This window comes from Bubalus bubalis, chromosome 18, assembly GCF_019923935.1.
Source record: "Bubalus bubalis isolate 160015118507 breed Murrah chromosome 18, NDDB_SH_1, whole genome shotgun sequence".
NCBI classification, from domain to species: domain Eukaryota; kingdom Metazoa; phylum Chordata; class Mammalia; order Artiodactyla; family Bovidae; genus Bubalus; species Bubalus bubalis.
Window position 1 is genome coordinate 62,878,598 of NC_059174.1, and position 23,402 is coordinate 62,901,999.

At 51.3% G+C, this 23,402-nt stretch overlaps 1 protein-coding gene and 1 long non-coding RNA gene across 6 annotated transcripts in view; one reads left to right on the top strand and one right to left on the bottom strand.

Moving 5' to 3' along the window:
* LOC123464553 (leukocyte immunoglobulin-like receptor subfamily A member 6) overlaps positions 1-23,402 on the top strand; it is a 69,348-nt gene continuing 45,946 nt past the window's right edge. Inside the window, exons 1-7 of one of the 5 annotated variants that reach the window (XM_045163630.1) lie at positions 1-146; positions 281-316; positions 487-771; positions 904-1,206; positions 1,423-1,734; positions 1,954-2,256; positions 3,304-4,295. In XM_045163630.1, the coding sequence (XP_045019565.1) occupies positions 113-146; positions 281-316; positions 487-771; positions 904-1,206; positions 1,423-1,734; positions 1,954-2,256; positions 3,304-3,425 (1,395 nt within the window). In that variant the 5' untranslated portion in view covers positions 1-112 and the 3' untranslated portion in view covers positions 3,426-4,295. Of the gene's footprint in view, positions 147-280; positions 317-486; positions 772-903; positions 1,207-1,422; positions 1,735-1,953; positions 2,257-3,303; positions 4,296-23,402 lie in introns of those variants that run through there. The other 4 variants (XM_045163631.1, XM_045163632.1, XM_045163628.1 and 1 more) reach the window with 4 other exon arrangements.
* LOC123330187 lies at positions 4,433-17,538 on the bottom strand. The gene is made up of 3 exons (XR_006545931.2): positions 17,388-17,538; positions 9,110-9,240; positions 4,433-4,566 (listed from the first exon to the last, which is right to left on the bottom strand). It is a non-coding gene; the product is annotated as an uncharacterized LOC123330187 (long non-coding RNA).

Below are 23,402 nucleotides of genomic sequence, written 5' to 3' on the forward strand. Positions count from 1 at the left end.
CCACGTGACAGGAAGCCCCAGCCCCGGAGAGGACACACCCTGTGGTCTGTCTGTCCGTAGGACACCCAGGTCTCCTCCATCGTCACAGCCTGGACAGCAGGGAGGAGACGCCATGGCCCCCACGCTCCCCGCCCTGCTCTGCCTTGGTGAGATGGGAGGGGCAGGGGGAGCCCTGGTCTGGAAAGACCCCCCGGTCAGCCTACTCCGTCAGCAGGCTCCCGGGGCGGAGAGGCAATGCTTAGGGCTGAGGGCAGAGCTCTCACAGGTCGCTCTCTTCCAGGGCTGAGTGTGGGCCTGAGGACCCAGGTGCAGGCCGGTGAGTCTGTCCCAGGGCCCAGCTCCCTCTTCTCGAGGGGACAAGGTCACCCCCAGGCTGTGGGCAGGGGGAGGGCAGCTCGGGGCTCACGGAGGGGGAGTCTGGGAGGTCTGGGCTGAGGGCCGGGACCCGGAGGGATGCCTGGTGAGCCCACCCTGATTTCCTTCCAGGGACCCTCCCCAAACCCAGCATCTGGGCTGAGCCAGGCTCTGTGGTCCCCTGGGGGAGCACCGTGACCATCTGGTGTCAGGGGCCCCCAGGGGCCCAGGAGTTCCGTCTGCATAAAGAGGGAAACCCCGTTTTCTGGGACAGACAGATACCCCCGGGTCCCGGGGACAAGGCCAGGTTCTCCATCCAATACATGGGGCAGGACAATGCAGGGAGCTATGACTGCTACTACAGAACCCCCGCTGGCTGGTCAGAGCGCAGCGACCCCCTGCAGCTGGTGGTGACACGTGAGGGACCCTCGGGGGCCTTGGGCTCTGCCCTCGGGAGGGGGTCTGCTCTCAAGGGGTGTCCCTCTCACAGCCCAGCCCTGGGAAGGGAGGGGGAAGCCCCACAGATCCAGCTGCCTCCTTCTCTCCTAGAACGCTACGTCAAACCCAGCCTCTCAGCCCTGCCGAGCCCTGTGGTGACCTCAGGAGGGAGCGTGACCCTCCAGTGTGCCTCCTATCAGGGATTTAACAGATTTCTTCTGACCAAGGAAGGAGAAGACAAGTCCCCTCGGACCCTGGATGGACAGCGAACCCCCAACGGGTGGATCCAGGCCCTGTTCCCTGTGGGCCCCGTGACCCCCGGGCACAGGTGGACGTTCAGATGCTACGGCTCTAACAGGGATACCCCCTGGGTGTGGTCGGCCCCCAGCGACCCCCTGGAGCTCCTGGTCTCAGGTGAGGAATCCCATCCTGACCACATACATTTGTGCAGACAAGACAACGTACTGAGGTCTCTGCTCCCAGGGGAGCCCCTGTGAGAGGGTGGGGAGAGGAGCGTGGGGCTCACAGGACAGACACACAGACTGAGACACGGCCAGACCTGGGGCCAGGACTGGAGAAGGGGGTCCACGGGGAAGCGGTCCCTACAACCCAGCGCGTGTCTCTCCCCAGGGCTGTCTGGGAAGCCCTCCCTCCTGACCCTGCAGGGCCCTGTCGTCCCATCTGGACAGAACGTGACCCTCCAGTGTCGCTCTGACGTCGGCTACACCAGATTCGCTCTGTCCAAGGAGCGGGGACAGGACCTTCCCCAGCGCCCTGCCCGGACGCCCCAGGTGGGGCTCGCTCAGGCCGACTTCCCCCTGGGCCCGGTGGGCACAGTCCACAGGGGCCAGTACAGATGCTACGGTGGACACGGCCTCTCTTCCGAGTGGTCAGCCCCCAGCGACCCCCTGCACCTGCTGGTGGCAGGAGAGGAGCCAGCGGGTCAGTTGGGGACCAGACTCTGCACAGGCCCCACCGGGGAGCCCCAGGGGTTAGGGTTATGATGCTGGGACCAGGGAGACGGGTCCCAGGGAGGGACAGAGATGGGGTGGCAGGAGGGGAGAGACTCGGAAAAACAGAGACAGCGCCGAGGGGCCAGAGAGGCCCGCGAAGTCTCGCTCAGAACGAAGCCCGGTGCCCGCACCCCCTTCCTCTCTGCAGGATGGCTCAGAGACAGACCTTCCCTCTCGGTGCAGCCAGGCCCCTCGGTGGCCCCGGGGGAGACCGTCATCCTGCTGTGTCAGTCAGGAAACAGGACGGACACTTTCCTTCTGTCCAAGGAGGGGGCAGCCCATCGCCCCCTGCGTCTGCGCTCCCAGGACCAAGACGGGTGGTACCAGGCCGAGTTCTCCTTGAGCCCTGTGACCTCAGCCCACGGGGGCACCTACAGGTGCTACCGCTCACTCAGCACAGACCCCTACCTGCTGTCACAGCCCAGTGAGCCCCTGGTGCTCGTGGTCTCAGGTGAGCCTCAGTCTGTCCCTCTCACTCAGCAGCTCGGGGCCTGCCCTGGGAGTGCCAGGTGGTGGAGGAGGAGGCACTGAGGGAGTGGCCCCCTGAGGGAGGGGCCTCGGAGCCTGCGCCCCGCCCCTTCCTCCCACGCTGGGGTCCCAGAGGGGCAGGTGGGCAGTGCGAGGGTCTCGGGGAGGCCACAGAGCCCTTCAGGGCAGAGGGGGGTGAGGTGGGGACCCCAGGTCAGCCCAGCGTACGCCTTCCTGGGCTCATTCCCAGGACCCAGTATCCCAGCCACAGATCCAGATCCGAACCTGGGGACTCTCGGGGCTCTGTGCTCAGGGGAGACAGCCCACCCCAGGGCGCTTTAACATTCTTTGGGAGGACAAGGCCCCTCAGATTGTCAAGGGGCGGCGGGGAGTCAGGCAGAAATGGCGCTGGAGCCACAGGCTGCAGGGGCCTGAGGCTGCTGCATGGGGTTCAGTCTGTGGAGAAGCAGGTCCGCCCCCACCGCATCCTGCCCCCGGAGGCTGCAGGGATCACCTCCTCCCGTGCGCAGAGTCCAGCTGGCAGACACAGAGGGCTGAGCGAGCGTCTATAGGGGGAGGTGGATCCGTGGGAGCCACGGTTGGGTCCCACCCCGGGACCCCACAGACCACTGATCAGGGGCGGGGTTCCACCCCAGGACCCTGCAAACACCACTCAGGGGCGGGCCCCACCCTGGGACCCCACAGACCACCGCTCAGGGGAGGGCCCCACCCCACCCTGTGCTGTTGGAGCTCCTTCAGCTCAGGGTCCTGATAGGAACGTCTGAGACAGTAAGATAGAGAGACCCCAGGAGTCTCCCGAGAAGGAAACGGCCCACCCACAGCCTCCCTTCAGGACACCCGGGCCCGGCTGACACCCTCCCCCAGCACCGCTGTCAGACCCGCGAGTGTGAACGAGGACAGCGTCCCTGTCGGGTTGGGCTCGGGGCCGCGTCTTCTCACGGGAGACGGGTGCCCTGGGCACACACAGGGGGTAAGGGGGCCAGCGCTGACCTGTGCGCCCTCACCCCAGACTACACGGTGCAGAATCTCACCCGGATGGGCCTCGCGGCTTCGGTCCTGCTGCTCCTCGGGATCCTTCTCTGCCAGGCTCGGCACGACCACGGAGGAGCCCGAGACCCAGCCCGGAGCTGAGCACCGGGACCCCGCACTCCCCAGAGCGCAGGAGCCCGGGAGGGGAGCTTCTGGTGTGGGAGCTTCTGGATGAGCTTCTGACCCCGGGGGAGAGATGAGCCGCAGGGTGGGAGGAGGCCCAGGCGTCCCCAGGGGACTTGGCCTCTGCTCATGGGGCCCCCTCCCTCCTGGGGAGGACGCCCCGGCTCCCGGCTGCTCTCACCCCTGGCCCGAGGCGCATCCCACATGGCAGGGGCGGGTCGTCACCCTGTACGCCCTCAGGCTCTGTCCACTCTCATGGAGGACGTGAGCCTCATTGTTCATGCTCGCCATCTCTGCTGTGCACAATGACCTCCATCTCTTCTCAGAAACAGAACATCGTTTAAGTAACTGAATAAATGGGTGGAAGTGGGGCCCCGTTTGGAACAGTTGGATCCTAAACTCTTCCCTGAGCCCCCTCTGGACCCCTCACGCCCCTCCTCCTCGTCACAGGACACCCGCTGTAGTTTCTCCAGAAACACTGTCAGTGTGAAGGGACACCCTGGCGTTTGAAGTGACAGTCAGGGCTACGCTGGTAAATGAGCTCAGGAATATATCGTTGTGTAAAGAGCAACGATATGGGGTTTCCCTGGTGGTGAAGAGTCTGCCAGCCAATGCAGGAGACACGGGTTTAATCTGTGATCCTGGGGGACCCCACGCGCCAAGGAGCAACTGAGACGGTGAGCCACAGAGACTGAGGGCACGTCCTGGAGCCCGCCACAGAGAGTCCAGTGCTGCAGACGCCCAGACACCGCAGCGCGGGAGCAGCCCCGCTCACACAACCAGACACACCCCTGCAGCAACACAGCCCCGGCACAGACAAAATCAGCAGGCAATAAATGCTTAAAGTGCCTAGTGTGAACTGTGTGTCTCCTCTGGGGCAAACGCGCTCCGTGGCCAACCTCAAGGTGCCTGGGTGAAGGCTGGTGGGAAGGAAGGAGCAGGTGGACTATCCTAGTCTGGTGCCGCCAGACTGGCGCAGCCTGCGAGTCTGGTGCAGCCTGCCCCCACTGATGGGCCCACGTGCCCAGATGTGTCTTCTCATTACAATCACATAGGATCGTCTGCACCTCAGTTTTATGCCCCAAGTTCCCTGAAATGAGATGCCCACCTCCTAGTTCATCTGTAAGAGAGGGAAAGAGAAAACGATGGAGGAGACAAGGCTGACTCTGACGAAACCCAGCACATCACGGGCAGGGGTACTCATCAGCCCGGTCAATCTGGAGAGTCGACAGCAACTCTCAGTTAAAGGGCAGAGACACAGCGCTGGCCCACAGTTGTATAACCCAGAGGAAGATGCGTGCACGGCCACGCGTGTACAAGCAGAATATGGACACGTGGGTTGTTCACGTGGGAAAAGTCAAAATCACTTTCACCAAAATGAATGGTTTGGTGTATATATATGCAACATAATTTTACACAAAAAATGCACAAAGCTGGATTGCTACAGGAACACAAGTCAGTTTTCAAGCATGATGGTGAATAAGTGAAACACGACTGTAGGAGTCCAGTCCATCACATCAAATTCAAAAGGCAAAAACATGGGACTCAATACATAAAATAAGTAATGAGACGGGAGGAACAAGAGCTGCTACCAGGTTTCCCTGGTGGCTTGGCGGATAAGAATCCAGCCGCCAACACAGGGGACGCAGGTTCCATCCCTGCTGAGAGAAGATCCCGCGCCAGCCGCAAATGCTGAGCCTGCGGGCCCAGAGCCCTGCCCTGCGACAAGACACGTCACCAAAGCGAGGAGCCCAGGCACCGCAGCAAAGAGAAAAGCTTCCTGAGCTCAGCTCAATGGGAGGAAAGCCCCTGGGCAGCGAGGAAGACCCAGCACTGTCCTCTGTCCCTCAGGCGTGTCCAACTCTGTGACCACATGGACTGTAGCCAACCAGACTCCTCTGTCCGTGAGATTCTCCAGGTGAGAATACTGGAGTGGGTTGCATTGCCCTCCTCCGGGGATCTTCCCCACCCAGGGATCGAACCCAGGTTTCCTGCATTGCAGGCAGATTCTTTACCATCTGAGCCACGAGGGAAGTCCAACACAGCCAAAATTAATTAATAATAATTTTTAAAATTGATACCTCAGAGATACAAAAGTTTATACGAGAGTACTAAGAACACTGTGTGCTGAGCCATCCAACAGCAAACCTGGAAGACACACACGCGTCTCTAGAGACACACAGCCTGCCAGAACGGAGGCAAGAAGACCCAGACAGCCTGAACAGACCGGCCACTGGAAGCGACACAGAATCTGTAATAACACCAATGAAAACTCCATGCAAACCAGAGGCCAGAACTGGATGGCTTCATGGAGGACTTCTACCAAACTGACAACGAGGAACTTCTATGACCCTCTTCACACTCTCCCAGGAGACTGAAGAGGACGAAACGCTCCCAGAGTCTTTCTATGAGCCACCGTCCCCCCGATACCTAAATCACACAGAGACAACCAAAAAAGAAGTTACAGAACAGAGCGCTTTATGAACATAGATGCAAAATGCAAAACAAAATATTAGCTAACCAAATTCAACAACACACAAAAAGAATCACACACCACGATCAACTTGGATTCATACCAGGGTCACAAGGATAATTCAACATGTGCAAATCGATCAATGTGAATTGCCACATCAACAAGAGAAAAGACAGAACAACATGCTCATCTTAATAGGTTCAGAGAAAGCACTGATAAAATGCTACATCCTTTCATCATAAAAGGTCTCACCAAAGTGAGTAGAGAGGGAACATATCTCAGTGTAACAAAACCGATTTATGACAAGCACACAGTCAACACAGTACTCAAAGGTAACAAGCAGAAAGCCTTCCTAGAGCTCTGGGACAAGGTAAGGACGCCCACTCTCACCATCTGTGTTCAACACACCACTGGAAGTCCTAGTCATAGCAATCAGGCAAGAAAAAAAAAGGATTCAATCTGGGGCAGAAAGGAGGCAAAACTGTCCCTGTATGCAGATGACGTGGTACTCCATTTACAAAGCCCTAAAGATGCACACACAAACTGCAGAACCGAGGGAGGGGGCATCCGGTCTGCGGAGTGGGCAGGCGTGTTGTCTGGGTCTGCAGTCTCTTCGTGTGTGTGTGTGTGTGTGTGTGTGTGTGTGTGTGTGCGCTCGCTCAGTCACGTCCAACTCTTTGTGACTCCACAGACAGTAACCCGCCAGGCTCCTCTGCCCAGGGATTCTCCAGGCAAGAATACTGAGGTGGGCTGCCATGTCCTTCTCCAGGGGATCTTCCCCACCCAGGGATCGAATGCGAGTCTCTGCACCTCCTGGGCTGGCAGGCAGATTCCTTACCCCTGAGCTGCCTGGGGAGCCCGAGTGCAGCCTACCATCACTCCGTTTCTCTCATTCCAAAAGGGCGCCAGATACCTGCTTACCCTTCTCACTTTTCCCTGTGTATGTGGACTATCAGGGCTCCCCAGGGGGCACTAGTGGTGAAGAGCCCGCCTGCCAGCGCAGGAGACGTAAGAGACTTGGGTTCAATCCCTGGGTCGGGAAGATCCCCTGGAGGAGGGCATGGCCACCCCCTCCAGTATTCCTGCCTGGAGAATCCCATGCACAGAGGAGCGTGGCAGGCTACAGGCCATGGGGTTGCAAAGAATCAGACATGGCTGCAGCAACTGAGCACGCACACTAGTTAACTACCGTTTCCGTTTTCCATTTCTGGCCTCACTGTGACACATTTCAGAAATTTTAATCAGCGCTTTAAGCAAGATGGCAGATGGGGAAGTCCCAGCCCTCATCTTGCACAGAAACACTGATAAACCGGGATTATCTGGGCCTCATGACCTTTATGCAAACTGCAGAATGCAGCTAGTGAGCTGCAACACCTCGGATGAGCAGAAAACTGAGAAGAACCACTTCGAAGGATAAACAGAGGAGGTTCTGTTTTCCTGTCTCCTCTCCCGCAAGCTGGCAGAGCTCAGCGCTGAGAGGACCCTCCTGGGGCCCAGGCCCCCTGCTCTCCAGGAGAACAGTGGGTGCAGCCACGCCACGTCCCCAGGCTCCAGGCCACTGCCTCAGAGACCGCCTTGCTGCTCAGCTCATGAGAGCACCAGGTCACAGACACACATGGGGCTGCAAAGCAGGAAAAGAAGGGACAAGCTCTGTGCGGCCAGCTCGGCCTCGGGGGTTAGAGGAGCGCAGAGTCCTCAGACTTCTCCCTCAGTGCAGGGGCTCGACGGGGCGGGGGCACAGCATCGTCTCCCCAGACGGGAAGGCAGGGGAGCCTCATATCCACAGAGCACATCTCCTAGGCTCCAGAGTCTCTAACTGGGCTGGGGCAAAATACCACCATAAATCCAAGAGGAGGTGGCTGCTTCTCCCAGCGCACAGACAGCAAAGCAGAGCCACAAGAAACACTGAGAATCGGGAACCATGACTCTGCCAGGGCAGCAGAGAAAAACCCAGAACCAGGAAACATGACTCTTCCCAGGGCAGCAGAGAAACTGCAAGAAAACAGGAGATCTGCGAGCTCCCTTATTATGGAAAATATTGTCCCGAAGCAGCTCAGTGAGCTGATTTTCCACAGGTGCCAGGAACTTAGAATGGTAAAGGACACTGCCTTCAATAAACGATGCTGGAAGAGCTGCTTCTGCTGCAGCTGCTGCTGCTAATTTGCTTCAGTCGTGTCTGAGTCTGTGCGACCCCATAGACGGCAGCCCACCAGGCTCTCCCGTCGCTGGGATTCTCCAGGCAAGAACACTGGAGGGGGTTGCCATTTCCTTCTTCAATGCATGAAAGTGAAAAGTGAAAATGAAGTCTCTCAGTCGTGTCCGACTCTGTGTGTCCCCATGGACTGCAGCCTACCAGGCTCCTCCGTCCATGGGATTCTCCAGGCAAGAGTACTGGAGTGGGGTGCCATGGCCTTCTCCTGCTGGAAGAGGCAGATAACAGTAATTGTCTTAAAGAGCTTCAGTGAACTGATCTTCCACTGGGGTGCCCAGAACACAATGGAAAATCCCTTCAATAAATGGTGCCGGAAGAGCCTAATGACAGCAGGCAGGAGGACAAAACTGGACCCTTAGCTCAAACTATAAGTGAAATCATCTCAAAATGCAGCAGAGACACAGGGCCTGAAACCATGAAAGAACAAGAGGAAGACACAGGGGGAGCGTCGGGACATGGGTGTGGACAAGGTTTCTTTGGATATGACACCAAAAGCACAGGCAGCAAAGACAGAACCAGGCCAGGGGGAGTCCGGTAAATAAAACCCACCCAGCAAAGGAAACAGTCACAGGAAAGGCAATGGGTGCAACGGGAGTAGATGTGTGCAAACCACACATCTGATAAGGAGCTACTTCTCAAATATACAAGGAACTCACACAACTCAACTCAAAGTAACACCAACCCGGTTTTTAAATGGGCACAGGACCTGAACAGGTATCTCTCCAAAGACGATGTCCATATGACCAAACAGACATGGAAAGGCGCTCAACATCCACCAGTCGTCAGGGGAGCACACGCCAGAGCCAGTGAGATGTCACTGCACGTGTTACAGACACTCGACTGCTAGGAAAAAGACAAGTGCTGCCAAAATGCGGAGAGAAGAGAACCTTGTGCATGGTCGTTGGCAAGGCAATAGGTGCAGCCACTGTGGAAAACAGTGTGGAGTTTCCCCAAAAAACTAAACATAAAACCATCTACCATATGATCCAGCAATTCCACTCCGGGGTATGTATCCAAAGAAGAGGAAGCCAAGACCTCACAGACGTATCTGCACTCCTGTGTTCTGCAGCGTTGTTCCCAGTAGCAGGATGCGGCCACAACCTGGATGTCTGTCGATAGATAAATGCACAAAGAAAATGCCAGACACACACACACACAACAATGGAGTCTCACTCAGCCTTTAAAAAAAGGGAATCTCTCCTTTTGAGACAACAGGGGTGAAGCTGGAGGACATTATGCCGAGTAAACTAAGCCAGACACAGACAGGCAAACGCAGCAGGAGCTCACTGACCTGTGGAATCTAAAACAGACCCAGAGAAATGGAGGAGAACGTAGTCCCCAGAGGCTGGGAGCGGGGATAACGGGAAGGTGCTGGTCACGGGGAACAAAGTTTCAGGGACACCGACAACTAAGTTCTGGAGACCTGATGTGTACCAATGTGACTAGAGCCAACTGTACTCTACTGTAGACTCAATCCTGCTCAGAGGGTAGCCCCGAAGTGTCCTCACCCCACCCGCAGACCAAGGTGAACTACAGGAGCTGATGGACACGCTAATTATAATTGGCATGACTGCGGTACTTATTTCACAGCATAGACAGAAGTCAGAACATCAAGCTGTGCATGTGGAACAGATACAATTTTTGTCGATTCAGTTCAGTTCAGTTCAGTCACTCAGTCCTGTCTGACTCTTTGTGACCCCATGGATCCCAGCACGCCAGACCTCCCTGTCCATCACCACTCCCGGAGTTTACCCAAACTCATGTCCATTGAGTCCGTGATGCCATCCAACCATCTCATCCTCTGTAGTCCCCTTCTCCTCCTGCCCTCAATCTTTCCCAGCATCAGGATCTTTTCAAATGAGTCAGCTCTTCACATCAGGTGGCCAAACTATTGGAGTTTCAGCTTCAGCATCAGTCCTTCCAATGAACACTCAGGACTGATCTCCATTAGGATGGACTGGTTGGATCACCTTCCAGTCCAGAAGACTCTCAAGAGTCTTCTCCAACACCACAGTTCAAAAGCATTAATTCTTTGGTGCTCAGCTTTCTTTATAGGCCAACTCTCACATCCATACATGACTACTGGAAAAACCATAGCCTTGACTAGACAGACCTTTATTAGCAAAGTAATGTCTCTGCTTTTTAATATGCTGTCTAGGTTGGTCATAGCTTTCCTTCCAAGGAGAAAGTGTCTTTTAATTTCATGGCTGCAATCACCATCTGCAGTGATTTTGGAGCCCCCCAAAAATAAAGTCTGACACTGTTTCTATTGTTTCCCCATCTATTTGCCATGAAGTGATGGGACCAGATGCCATGATCTTAGTTTTCTGAATGTTGAGTTTTAAGCCAACTTTTTCATTCTCCTCTTTCACTTTCATCAAGACGTTCTTTAGTTCTTCTTTGGTTTCTGCCATAAGGGTGGTGTCATCTGCATATCTGGGGTTATTGATATTTCTCCCAGCAATCTTGATTCCAGCTTGTGCTTTCTCCAGTCCAGCGTTTCTCATGATGTACTCTGCATATAAGTTAAATAAGCAGGGTGACAATGTACAGCCTTGACATACTCCTTTTCCTACTTGGAACCAGTCTGTTGTTCCATGTCCAGTTCTAACTGTTGCTTCCTGACCTGCATACAGATTTGGCAAGAGACAGGTCAGGTGGTCTGGTATTCCCATCTCTTTCAGAATTGTCCACAGTTAATTGTGATCCACACAGTCAAAGGCTTTGGCATAGTCAATAAAACAGAAATATGGAGAAGGAAATGGCAACCCACTCCAGTGTTCTTGCCTGTAGAATCCCAGTGACGGGGGAGCCTGGTGGGCTGCCGTCTATGGGGTCGCAGAGTCGGACACAACTGAAGCAACTTAGCAGTAGCAGCAGCAGCTTTTGTTCTATCTTGTACAGAAAACAGTAATAGTATCATTGAATATGTTTTTTTCAGAACCATATATGTCTGTAACATTAATACTTCCTTTTAAGACAAATATAAATTCAAAAGAGATTTTATTTAGAGAAACTGTTCTAATTAAAATTGTTTTCCTTCACGCTAAGTGTATATTTAGATTCATAATTGTTGAGAGAAAAGAATTCGCTGTAAAATAATGCCAACCTATATAATGCTGTAATAAATTATTTTGTACTTAAAAAAAATAAAAAAAATAAAACAGAAATAGATATTTTCTGGAACGCTCTTGCTTTTTTGATGATTCAGTGGATGTTAGCAATTTGACCTCTGGTTCCTCTGGCTTTTCTAAAACCAGCTTGAACATCTGGAAGTTCCTGGTTCACGTATTGCTGAATCCTGGCTTGGAGAATTTGGAGCACTACTTTACTAGTGAAAGGTTGTTGTTGAATCACGCGAAGACACAGGGATTCTTGGCCCCCAGAGGAGAAGAATTCAATTCAGGGCCAGAGACGAGGCTTGATCGCTCAGAGCTTTTGTGTAATAAAGTTTTATTAAAGTATAAAGGAGATAGAGAAAGCTTCTGACATAGGCATAAGAAGGGGGCAGAAAGAGTACCCGCTCGCTAGTGTTAACAATGAAGTTACATAATCCAAAGAATGTCTGGAGGTTGTAAAGACCTCATCAGACTTACTCCCATAATTTACATTTTAAGATAACACTGTCCTCAGGCAGGATACATCCTTGTAAAGACCAGGTCTACTCCCATAATCTACATTTTAAGATAACAGAAGGTTTAATCCAGAGACTGGCCTTAGTCAGGATACATTATTGTTATATAATCCTAAGGAATGTGGAGAAAGAAAAAAAGTTTGTCCTTTCTTCCTCCTTGAGAATTCCAGACTCCTCTCTCCTTGGGGACCCCTAGACTCCTTATCAACCTGCTTAGGAAATGACTCTCTCATTCCCCTCTTTTCTTTTAGGAGAATTATGTTGCCTAGGGAAAAGGGGCATCGTTCTCTTTCCATAACTGCTTCTGAGCTGACAAGGGGTGTTGTCCCTAAATTGGTGAGGCAACATATTCTCCTATCCTCGTATTGAGGATATCTGATCCAGGGGCCCCAAATAGTAGTTGAAGGAAGCTGCAACAGTAGCAGGAGTTTGAGCAACCATTTGTAACTTAAAAGCTTTCATGCAGCTAGAAACAAATCCAGTTATACACTTACAGACGCAGGGAGCAAACAGCAAAAACACAACATTCAGAATAAAAATTAAAAGTCACATCATGTCCATAGCTAAAGTGCAAAGTGCTGCACCAGTCCATTTTAGGGTTGGCAGATGTCATCAGATGAATAAGAGACATCGCATGTGATTGTTGTCAAAGGTACTCACAGACTTGGAGAAAGTCTTTTCCTTGAAGTGGGGATGTCCACCACGGGAAGCCTTCCACTGATGAAGAGGGGAGTGCTCCCCAGACCCAGCAGTTAGACCGATTGTGGAATGCAGAGTAGGAGTGAGCCCAGGACAGGAAGGCATTGTCTTGAGGATCAAACGGCAGACTCAGGATTTTTGCAGTCAGCAGAAGAAGACTCACATAGATTATCAGGCCCATCAGCTCCCCTTTGCTTAACTCTAAAGCTCGTGTCAGAGCCACAAGCTCCGCTAACTGAGCACTGGTTCCCTGGGGGAGAGAGTTTGCTTCCAAAACGTGTTCAGCAGTCACCACGGCGTAACCTGCTTTACGCTTTCCATCCCGAACAAAAGAACTGCCATCTGTAAATATTTCCATGTCAGGATTGTCTAATGGGGTATCCTTTAGATCCTCCCGAGCTGCATAGTTTAAAGTTAGGAATTGAGAACAATCGTGATCAGGTGTTTCATTTTCCTTCTCAGGAAGGAAAGTGGCAGGATTTAAATTTCCACAAACTTTAAGCTTAGTTACTGGTCCTTCTAACAACAATGACTGATACTTAAGAAGCCTACTGTCTGTCATCCAAATATTAACCTTAGAATTTAATATTCCATTCACTTCATGAGAAGTCAATACAGTTTCGTCCATTAATTATTTTTAAAGCTTCAGGTGCTAATAAAGCCGCTGCCCCAATTACTCTTAGGCAGTGGGGCCACCCACATGAAACTACATCTAATTCTCTGCTTAGATAAGCAATAGTTTGCTGGTGAGGCCCTCGGGGTTGTGTCAAAACTCTCAATGCCACACCTTTTCTTTCAGTGACAAACAAATTAAATCCTGACCCTGTGGGCAAGCTCAGGGCTGGAGCTTGCAGGAGAGCAGTCTGAAGAAACTTAAAAGCCTTTTGAGTTTCTGGAGACCAAACCAGTTTGTCGGTTTGGGCCTGCTGAGTTTCAGCTATAAGTTTATATAAAGGCCGGGCAAGTTCCCTGTAACCCGGAATCCGAATGAGACAGTAACCTGTGATTCCTAAAAATCCTCTCAATTGTCTTAAAGTCATAGGTAGGGGATGATTTAGTATAGGTTTAATTCTCTCAGGGCCTATGGCCCTAGTCCCTTCTGATAGGATTAGGCCCAGATATCTAACCGATTGTTGACAAAGCTGAGCCTTTTCTCTTGATGCCTTGTAACCACAGTCTGCCAGAAAGTTTAAGAAATCTTCTGAGGCTCGCGAACAAGCTTCCTCTGTCTCAGCAGAGCAAAATATCATCTACATATTGTAACACCACTGCCTCAGAGCTATTAAAGTTTTGTAGATCCCGTGACAAACTTTGTCCGAATAAGTGAGGACTGTCACGAAATCCCTGAGGCAAAACTGTCCAGGTTAACTGAGAAGCTGGCTGTGTAGGGTCTTCAAAGGCAAATAGAAATTGACTTCCTTCCGCCAAAGGCACTGAATAGAAGGCATCCTTTAAATCAATTACTGAGAAATATTTGGCCCGTTCAGGAATTTCAGACAATAGAGTATAAGGATTAGGCACCACGGGGTGTAAAGGAACTACAGCCCCACTTATTATTCGTAAATCTTGAGCTAGTCTCCATTTACCATTCGATTCCTTTATACCCAAAATAGGAGTGTTGTGAGGACTGTTACAGGGAATTAATAGTCCCTGCTCCTTTAAATTTTCCATGATGGGTTTTAACCCTTCCTTAACTTCAGGTTTCAGTGGATACTGCTTCTTATGTGGAAATACATGTGGGTCGTTGAACTTAACAACCATAGGAATAGCATTTTGTGCTCGGCCCACAGATTTTCCATCAGCCCATACTCTAGGATTTACACTTTGTTCAACTAAAGGGAGAGAAAGGAAGGGCTCCATATTCATGAAAACAGAAGCATGGACCTTGCTCAGTATATCCCTTCCCAAAAGGGGTGAGGGAGATTCTGGCACGATCAGAAACAGCACATGAAAACAGCACAGAATCCCAGTTGCAAGATAAAGAATAACTGAAACAATACCTTTTGGCTCGTCCAGACAGTCCCATTATGGAAGCGGATCGGGAAGAAAGTGGGCCAGGGGCTTCAGTAAGCACAGAGTAAGTTGCCCCAGTATCTAAAAGGAAATCGACGGATTGCTGCTGCTGCTAAGTCACTTCAGTCGTGTCTGACTCTGTGCGACCCCAGAGACGACAGCCCACCAGGTTCCCCCGTCCCTGGGATTCTCCAGGCAAGAACACTGGAGTGGGTTGCCATTTCCTTCTCCAAATCGACAGATTGGCCCCCCACAATTATTAATACCCAGGGTTCCTCAGGTGTAATTAGGACAGGAGCCTGTGTGGGGATCCCCAGGCACCTTCAGTCTTGATTGTCTTGAGAAGCACCTTCAGTCTTGATTGTTTTGAGAGTCTGACCCAGAGACTTACGCCTCTGGGGGCAGTCTCTCTTCCAGTGTGGTCCTTTGCAGACCGGACATGGAGTCGGGGGTGGCTTAGATGCCTGACGGCAATCCCGCTTGAGGTGCCCCTCCTTTCCACAGTAATAGCAAGCCCATCCCTTTTCACCTGGGCTCCTCTGTGCATTTTTCTCAGGCTGTTTAAGAACGTTTTTCATAGCCATGGCGAAGGCTTCCGCCTTTTCCTTTGTATTTTTTTTTTTTGCCTTTCTTTTCCTCATATTCCCTACCATAATAGACTGTCTGAGCCAGTTCTAACAGAGTCTAAAGGCTGATTTGGTCCATACGCCTGTTTTAATAGCTTACGACGGATATCTGGAGCCGACTGAGTAAGAAATCTATCCTTTAAGATCACTTTTCCCTCTTCACTTTCAGGATCAACCTCAGTGAATCTGCAAAGGCCTTCTCTCAGTCTATCTAGGAATTTACCAGGAGCTTCCTTCTCCTCCTGTTCTATGTCTGCCAATTTGCCATAGTTTAAAGGCTTAGAACGCACCTGCCTAAGTCCTTCAAGAATACATCTAACAAAATGACTCTGATCCCATCTTCCTTTAGCTGTGTTGTAGTCCCAGTCTGGTTCTATAGTTGGGACCGCCTGATTCCCAGTGGCAAGGGCCGCTATCTCGTTCTCCCTCTCCCCTACTGATTCATTACCAAGCCATTCATCTCCATAAGCAACCGCTTTTCCCAAAACTCGAGTCTTTGACTCGGGAGTCAGCGTTTGTCCCAAGATATACATCACATCCTTCCAAGTGAGGTCATAAAGCAGAGTAACACCTTTAAAAGCTCTAATATATTTTTCTGGGTCATCAAAATAGTCTCCCAGATCCTCCTTGATTCTTTGTATTTCTTGATAAGAAAAAGGCTTATTAACTCTCACAGACTGATTATTTCTCCCGGTGGGCGTTTCATAAAGAGGCAACAGCTTGTGTGGCTGTTCCTCAGTCTCTCTGGCTGCTCTGCGCATATGATCCCAGGGATAGATTGGAGAAACCTGTTTTTCCTCTTCTCTTTGTCTCCTGTCCTCCATCTCATCTCTTACTTCGATGGTCTGAGTTTCTACTGAAGCCAGAGTAGTCTGAGGTCGTACTGAGACAGGAGTAGTTTGGACCTCCATGTGGGCAGTTTGAATCTCAGTTTGGAGTCCCAGGTATGGGGGCAAAGTAAGAAGACAAGAGGGAGCTGAAGGTTTCACGCCCAAATCTATACCCTTAGGACATAAGTCTGGCATATTTCGCAGAGAGAAAAAGGGCAACACATATGCTACTTCTACCCATTTCCCTTGTTCCTTCTAGACCCAGTCTAATTGTAGAACAGTATTATACTTAAAAGACCCTCCAACTGGCCACCGTTCACCGTCCTCCAATGGATACTGTGGCCATGCAGTATCACATAGGAAGACCAGGTGTGTCTTCTTTAAGCCCTGGGGATCAAATCTATCCCAGTTTTTCAGGATACAGTTTAAAGGAGTGAGGCTGGAATTGTTAGCTCCCATCTGTAAGAGAGAAAAAAAGCGACCAGCGCCATTTTTCTACCAGAGGCGTCCCTCCCTGCTCTAGATGGGGGTGTAGACAGACGTTACACCAAAAGCTTTTCCTTCCTGGTTGGGCTTAGTCTGTCCCTTACCAACGCAGGCACCGTACTAGTCCCTCCCGGTTCTACCACCAAGATGGGGTGGGGATGTACCTGGGTAGACTTGATGGCATCCTTACTTGACGTCCAGCTCTTCACCTTTCACCTTGCTTGCCTCTGCTGTCACCCAGGGTGAATCAGACTAACCTTCCGGAATGCCTCCAAAGCTAAAACTGCTAGGGGAAACATTCGTCACCTAAGTGCCTGTGCACGGCCCTGAGTATTTCCTGACTACAATAAGACCAACGGGAACATAAAACTGAGATGTTCTTTCCAAGCATCACCACACCAGTATAACAGCCTTCTCTGATCCACTAAGAACCGGCGTTACCAAAGAAAAAAACCCATTGCAGTCCCTATCTGAGTAACCTTTAACCTCAGAGATGTTCTGGGAGCTAGAGCTCCATCTAGCTTCTGAACTTTCGATTCCTAGCAAGGCTAGGCGCTTTCTTGGCTACCAATCCAAGTTTGGGACCTAAGCCACAGTACACAATAACAGTATAGGTCACAAGTCCCTTGAAAGTCTATGATCCGATAGATTAGGTTAGTACTTCTAATTCCCAAGGAGTTATGAAATGGTCAAAGAGACCGAAAAGTTTGACCAAGAAAGGAGAGTTCGGTCCACACTTTGCCCATTTCTGTTCGGTTCCCGAAGGAGACATTGGGTGCCTCTTGGCATTGGCAGGTCGGTATAACGCCCCGACAGGTTTCTGCCATAAGCCGTATGAGATCACCGTGGAACCGCAGAGCAGGGCTCCTTACTTGCTTCACGAAGGGCATGCCATTCATTCACACAAGCACACGGTAGAAAACGTGTTCACTAAGAGAACAAAGAACTAGAGCTCCAAGCATCCTTACCTTGTCCTGAAGGATCCCGGATGAGCCCTCAAAATGAAAGGTTGTTATTGAATCACGCGAAGACACCGGGATTCTTGGCCCCCGCAGGAGAAGAATTCAATCCGGGGCCAGAGACGAGGCTTGATCGCTCAGAGCTTTTGTGTAATAAAGTTTTATTAGAGTATAAAGCAGATAGAGAAAACTTCTGACATAGGCATCAGAAGGGGGCAGAAAGAGTACCCGCTCGCTAGTGTTAACAATGAAGTTATATAATCCAAAGAATGGCTGGAGGTTGTAAAGACCTCATCAGACCTACTTCCATAATTTACATTTTAAGATAACACTGTCCTCAGGCAGGATACATCCTTGTAAAGACCAGGTCTACTCCCATAATCTACATTTTAAGATAACAGAAGGTTTAATCCAGAGACTGGCCTTAGTCAGGATACATTATTGTTATATAATCCTAAGGAATGTGGAGAAAGAAAAAAAGTTTGTCCTTTCTTCCTCCTTGAGAATTCCAGACTCCTCTCTCCTTGGGGACCCCTAGACTCCATATCAACCAGCCTAGGAAATGACTCTCTCACTAGCGTATGAGATGAGTGCAATTGTGCAGTAGTTTGAGCATTATTTGGCATTACCTTTCTTAGGAATTGGAGTGAACTGACCTTTTCCAGTCCTGTGGCCACTACTGAGTTTTCCAACTTTGCTCCCATATTGAGTGCAGCACTTTCACAGCATCATATTTCAGGATTTGAAATAGCTCAACTGGAATGCCATCACCTCCACTAGCTTTGTTCAAAGTGATGCTTCCTAAGGCCCACTTGACTTCACATTCCAGGATGTGTGGCTCTAGGTGAGTGATCACACCATCGTGATTATCTGGGTCATGAAGATCTTCTATGTACAGTTCTGTGTATTCTTGCCATCTCTTCTTAATATCCTCTGCTACTGTTAGGTCGCTACTATTTCTGTCCTTTATCGAGCCCATCTTTGCATGAAACGTTCCCTTGGTATCTCTAATTTTCTTGAGATCTGTAGTCTTTCCCATTCTGTTGTTCTCCTCTATTTGTTTGCATTGATTGCTGAGGAAGGCTTTTTTTTTTTTTTTTAATCTCTCCTTGCTATTCTTGGAAGTTTGCATTCAGATGGGAATATCTTTCCTTTTCTCCTTTGCTTTTTGCTTCTCTTCTTTTCACAGCTATTTGTAAGGCCTCCTCAGACAGCCATTTTGCTTTTCTGCCTTTCTTTTCCGTGGGGATGCTCTTAATCCTTGCTCCTGTACAAAGTCACAAAACTCCGTCCAAAGTTCATCAGGCACTCTGTCTATCAGATCTAGTCCCTTAAATCTATTTCTCACTTCCACTGTATAATCATAAGGGATTTGATTTAGGTCATACCTGAATGGTCTAGAGGATTTCCCTACTTTCTTCAATTTCAGTCTGAATTTGGCAATAAGGAGTTCATGATCTGAGCCACAGTCAGCTACTGGTCTTTCTTCTTTTTTTTTTTTTTTTTTTTTTGCTGACTGTATAGAGCTTCTTCATCTTTGGCTGCAAAGAATATAATCAATCTGATTTTGGTGTTGACAATCTGGCGATGTCCATGTGTAGAGTCTTCTCTTGTGTTGTTGGAAGAGGGTATTTGCTATGACCAGTGCGTTCTCTTGGCAAAACTCTATTAGCCTTTTCCTTGTACTCCAAGGCCAAATTTGCCTGTTACTCCAGGAGTTTCTTGATTTCCTACATTTGCATTCCAGTCCGCTATAATGAAAAGGACATATTTTGGGGGGTGTTAGTTCTAAAAGGTCTTGTAGGTCTTCATACAATCGTTCAGCCTCTTCAGCGTTACTGGTTGGGGCATAGACTCGAACAGAGATCATTCTGTCGTTTTTGAGATTGCATCCAAGTACTGCATTTCGGACGCTCTTGTTGACATGATGGCTACTCCATTTCTTCTGAAGGATTCCTGCCCACAGTCGTAGATATAATGGTCATCTGAGTTAAATTCACCCATTGCAGTCCCTTTTAGTTCACTGATTCCTAGAATGTCGACGTTCACTCTTGCCATCTCCTGTTTGACCACTTCCAATTTGCCTTGATTCATGGACCTGACATTCCAGGTTCCTATGCAATATTGCTCTATACAGCATCAATTTTCTCAATTATACCTCAGTAAAGCTGAAAAGGTTTTCTTTCATTTAATTACACCAGGCACGTTGGGAGTTATTCCATTTCTCATTTTAGGCACTTGCTCTCGTGCTTAAAATACATATTTACATTTTTATTTCTGAACACGTATGCATTCTCCTCCTCCTTCAGAAAAGGCAAAGTTCTGACGGTGCTTCACCTGAACTCTGGGTACTCATATACACGTGTGTGGGTTGTGCACGGCTCTCTCCATGCACACGTGTGGGTGTGTTTGTGCATCAAGCGTGTGTCTGTGTACTTTTCCAGAGCTCATTTTCAGCCATGCGTTCCTCTCTGTTGCATCTCCCTGTCTCTCTGCCATCTCTTAGTATTCCTTTCCATGTGAAAACAGTCAGTATCTAAGAACTTGCACTTCTGAAAGTGCCTTCTCTCACAGTCATTCTCTTTTTATCAAGTTGCTTGAGAACACTTCCTATTTGGAATCCAGCGTGTGACTCAAGTACTAGGAGAGGAAAACGCTGGTCAAGGTTAAGGGCCCCATGCCCCCAGAGCCCGCCTCCTCTCTCAGGACTTGGCGGGTTGAAGCTGAGGCACTGCCCACAGTAGGAGGCAGTGCCGAACCTCCTGGAAGCTGGGGATGTGGTCTGCATGAAGCTCTCACTTCTGCCCCTTGCAAGTACTCCGACTCAGGGGGAACTCTTCCTGGTTAATTCCCTGATGGCACGGCTCCAGTATCCTTTAGCACCCCCTTTTGGTAGGGGGCAGTCTCCTCCCAATGGGCTGGTCATTCTCTTGGTAATCTGCGTTTTCCACAGGAAGTAGTTTCAGGACATTTTTAGGGCCTCAGTACAGTCCGTCTTGATTTTTCTTTTTTTTAGTTGAAATTTACTTAAAATAGAATTAACTGTTTCAAATTGTTTAATTCAGTACCAAATACTTTTAAAATTTACCTTCAGTTTCTCAGTTTACTATGAAAGGTCAAGATTCAGATGTTACTTCCATTTATTTTTAAACACATGTAGTTAATTAACCTATTTGTTGACGTCGCTGGGGCACACAGGCTCTCCGTTGCAGGGTGTAGGGTCTTTAGCTAAATGTGCCATGTCTGGACCCCTGGCCGGTGATCCCGCCCGGGCCCCTAAGTAAGGAGCGCCGAGTCTCAGTCAGGGGCCCAGCAGGGCGGCCCTCGGGTGTCACGTGCACACGCATGAGTCCCAGCCCTTCGCAGGTCGGTTCTCGTCAGTAAAGGAGGCTCCGTTATTTGCTGCCTCAGCCGTTGCCATCTGTCGTGAGCGTCTTCCCGTCTGACACTTACGACAGATACCACACTGGCCCTCAGCACAGGCCCGCCTCTCCTGAATCTCCCTGTCTGCTCTCTGTGCTGCACTCTGGACCATTTCCTCAGTGCCATACTCCCACTTCATACGTGGCCGCTCAGCTGTCTTCTTGACTGCAGGACTTTTTAACGTGTTGAATCTACTGTATTGTTCACGTTGAACATTTTCAACTCTTTTCAGTGACCACCTGTTCTTCTACAAAATAATCCACATGCTTGCCTCCCTTTATTTTTCTGTGACGATGGTTCCCTCTGTGTGTCCACACGGGTGGAAACCTTCCTCTGACCTTGAGATGATCCCCGCCGCCGGGGGCCACACGGCCTACCTCTCCTGCTTTGCTGTGGTTCCCCTCCATTTGGGGAACTTTCTTTCTGCCCTTGTCTGTGGCTACGTGTTTCAGAAACACTCTCCAGAGCACGTCTCAGCGTTAGGAGCAGAGGAGGCTCTGGGTGGGCACCACACTCACCCATTCGGTGCAGTCTCAGCCCACAGCCCTTCACGTCCACCCTCTCCTGCCGTCACCTCGTCTGGAAATTGACCATGATGACGGCAGCAAGAGCCTGCAGCCCCACTGAGGGCTGGGGTCGGGATAACAGGCAGAGGAGGAACCTCAGGCACAGAGAAAGGGCACCACCACCCCAGGTACATGAGCAGCAGGCACACATTTACAGGAGCATCTGTTCTCCAACAGAGTGAGAGCCTTGACCCCAATCAATACCCTCTAAAGCTTGCAGGTGATGACAAGACCAGGGGGAGACTGTGCCCAAGGACACCAGGGCCCTGAGGAGGCAGGAAGCACCCAGGGGCTTGTTCCCAGGAAGGGAGGCTGGACAGTGATGCGATAAAGAGAGACGCCCCTGAAGGGGGCTGTGACAGGGAAAACCCACACTCTGGGGCAGGGGAGGAATTAGTTTCCTTCCTTATTCCCTGAAGCCTCCTCTGGGCTCTCGGCCATGCGGACTCCACTGAGTCCCAGGGAGATACTGACGTGTGTCTCTGGGGAATTGAGCCCTGCGGAGAGCAGGGGCTGGCATCCTCCCCGAAGCATCTCCAGGGCCTGGTGACCCATCCATGGTGAGAACCCCACGGGGACCTGCTGATGTACGGGCATAGGAGGAAACAGACCCCGAAGTGAGGCTCTCGGAGGAAGGACATGCCCTGCTTGCCCACACCTGAAATGGGTGTCTCGGGAACACACTGGGACTTTCACGGGAACGAGAGCTAGGTTCTCACGAAGAGGTAGTTCCCCTCCCTGTGGCGTTGCTGATGTGATGTGAAGCACCAGTCTCAGAGAGGACACACCCTGTGGTCTGTCTTTCCGGAGGACACCCAGGTCTCCTTCATCCTCACAGCCTGGACCGCAGGGAGGAGACGCCATGGCCCCCGCGCTCCCTGCCCTGCTCTGCCTTGGTGAGATAAGAGAGGCAGGCAGAGCCGTGGTCTGGAGGGACCCCCCAGCCAGCCTGCTGTGTCGGGGGACCCCAGGGCCCAGGAGGCTCCCTAGGTGGAGAGGCACTGCTCAGAGCTGAGAGCACACCTCTCACAGGGCACTCTCTTCCAGGACTGAGTGTGGCCCTGAGGACCCAGGTGCAGGCCAGTGAGCCTGTCCCAGGGCCCAGCTCCCTCCTCTCATGGGGACAAGGTCACCCCCAGGCTATGGGCAGGGGGAAGGCAGCTCGGGGCTTACGGACAGGCAGTCTGGGAGGTCTGGGTTGAGAGCCGGGGCATGGGGGGGACGCCTGGTGAGCCCACCTCTGATTTCCTTCCAGGGACCCTCCCCAAATCCACCATCTGGGCTGAGCCAGGCTCTGTGGTCCCCTGGGGGAGCCCCATGATCATCTGGTGTCAGGGGCCCTTGGGGGCCCAGGAGTTCCACCTGGATAAAGAGGAAATCCCCGTTTTCTGGGACAGACAGAAAGCCCCGGGTCGGGGACAATGCCAGGTTCTCCATCCAATACATGGGACAGGACCACGCAGGGAGCTGACTGCTACTATGGAACCCGCACTGGCTGGTCAGAGCGCAGTGACCCCCTGGAGCTGGTGGTGACACGTGAGGGACACTTGGGGGCCTTGGGCTCTGCCCTCGGGAGGGCGTCTGCTCTCAGGGGGTGTCCCTCTCACAGCCCAGTCCTGGGGAGGGGAGGGCAGGGTGGGGGCCCCACGGAACCAGCTACCTCCTCCTCTCCTAGGACGCTACGTCAAACCCAGCCTCTCAGCCCTGCAGAGCCCTGTGGTGACTGCCGGGGTCCAGCCCCAGCTGATCCAGGGTATTCGAAGGAGAGACGGCATAGGCGAGGGTCAGGAAACAACTGCTTAATTAAACGTTAATTAAGGAAAAGAATAAGGATAGCTCAGTAGGAAAATTCAGTGGAGAAAAGAGGCTGAGTAGCTTGGTTTACGCGGGGGACCAATAAAACTTCAAGACAAGAAGTTTGCACCACTTACGTAGGCCGCAGGCGTCCTTCCGTTCTCCCGAAGGAGAGGAGACACTGAGGCCTCCCCGGTCGGATCTTAGAAGCCCAGGCATAATTAGTAAGCATGGTGGGTTC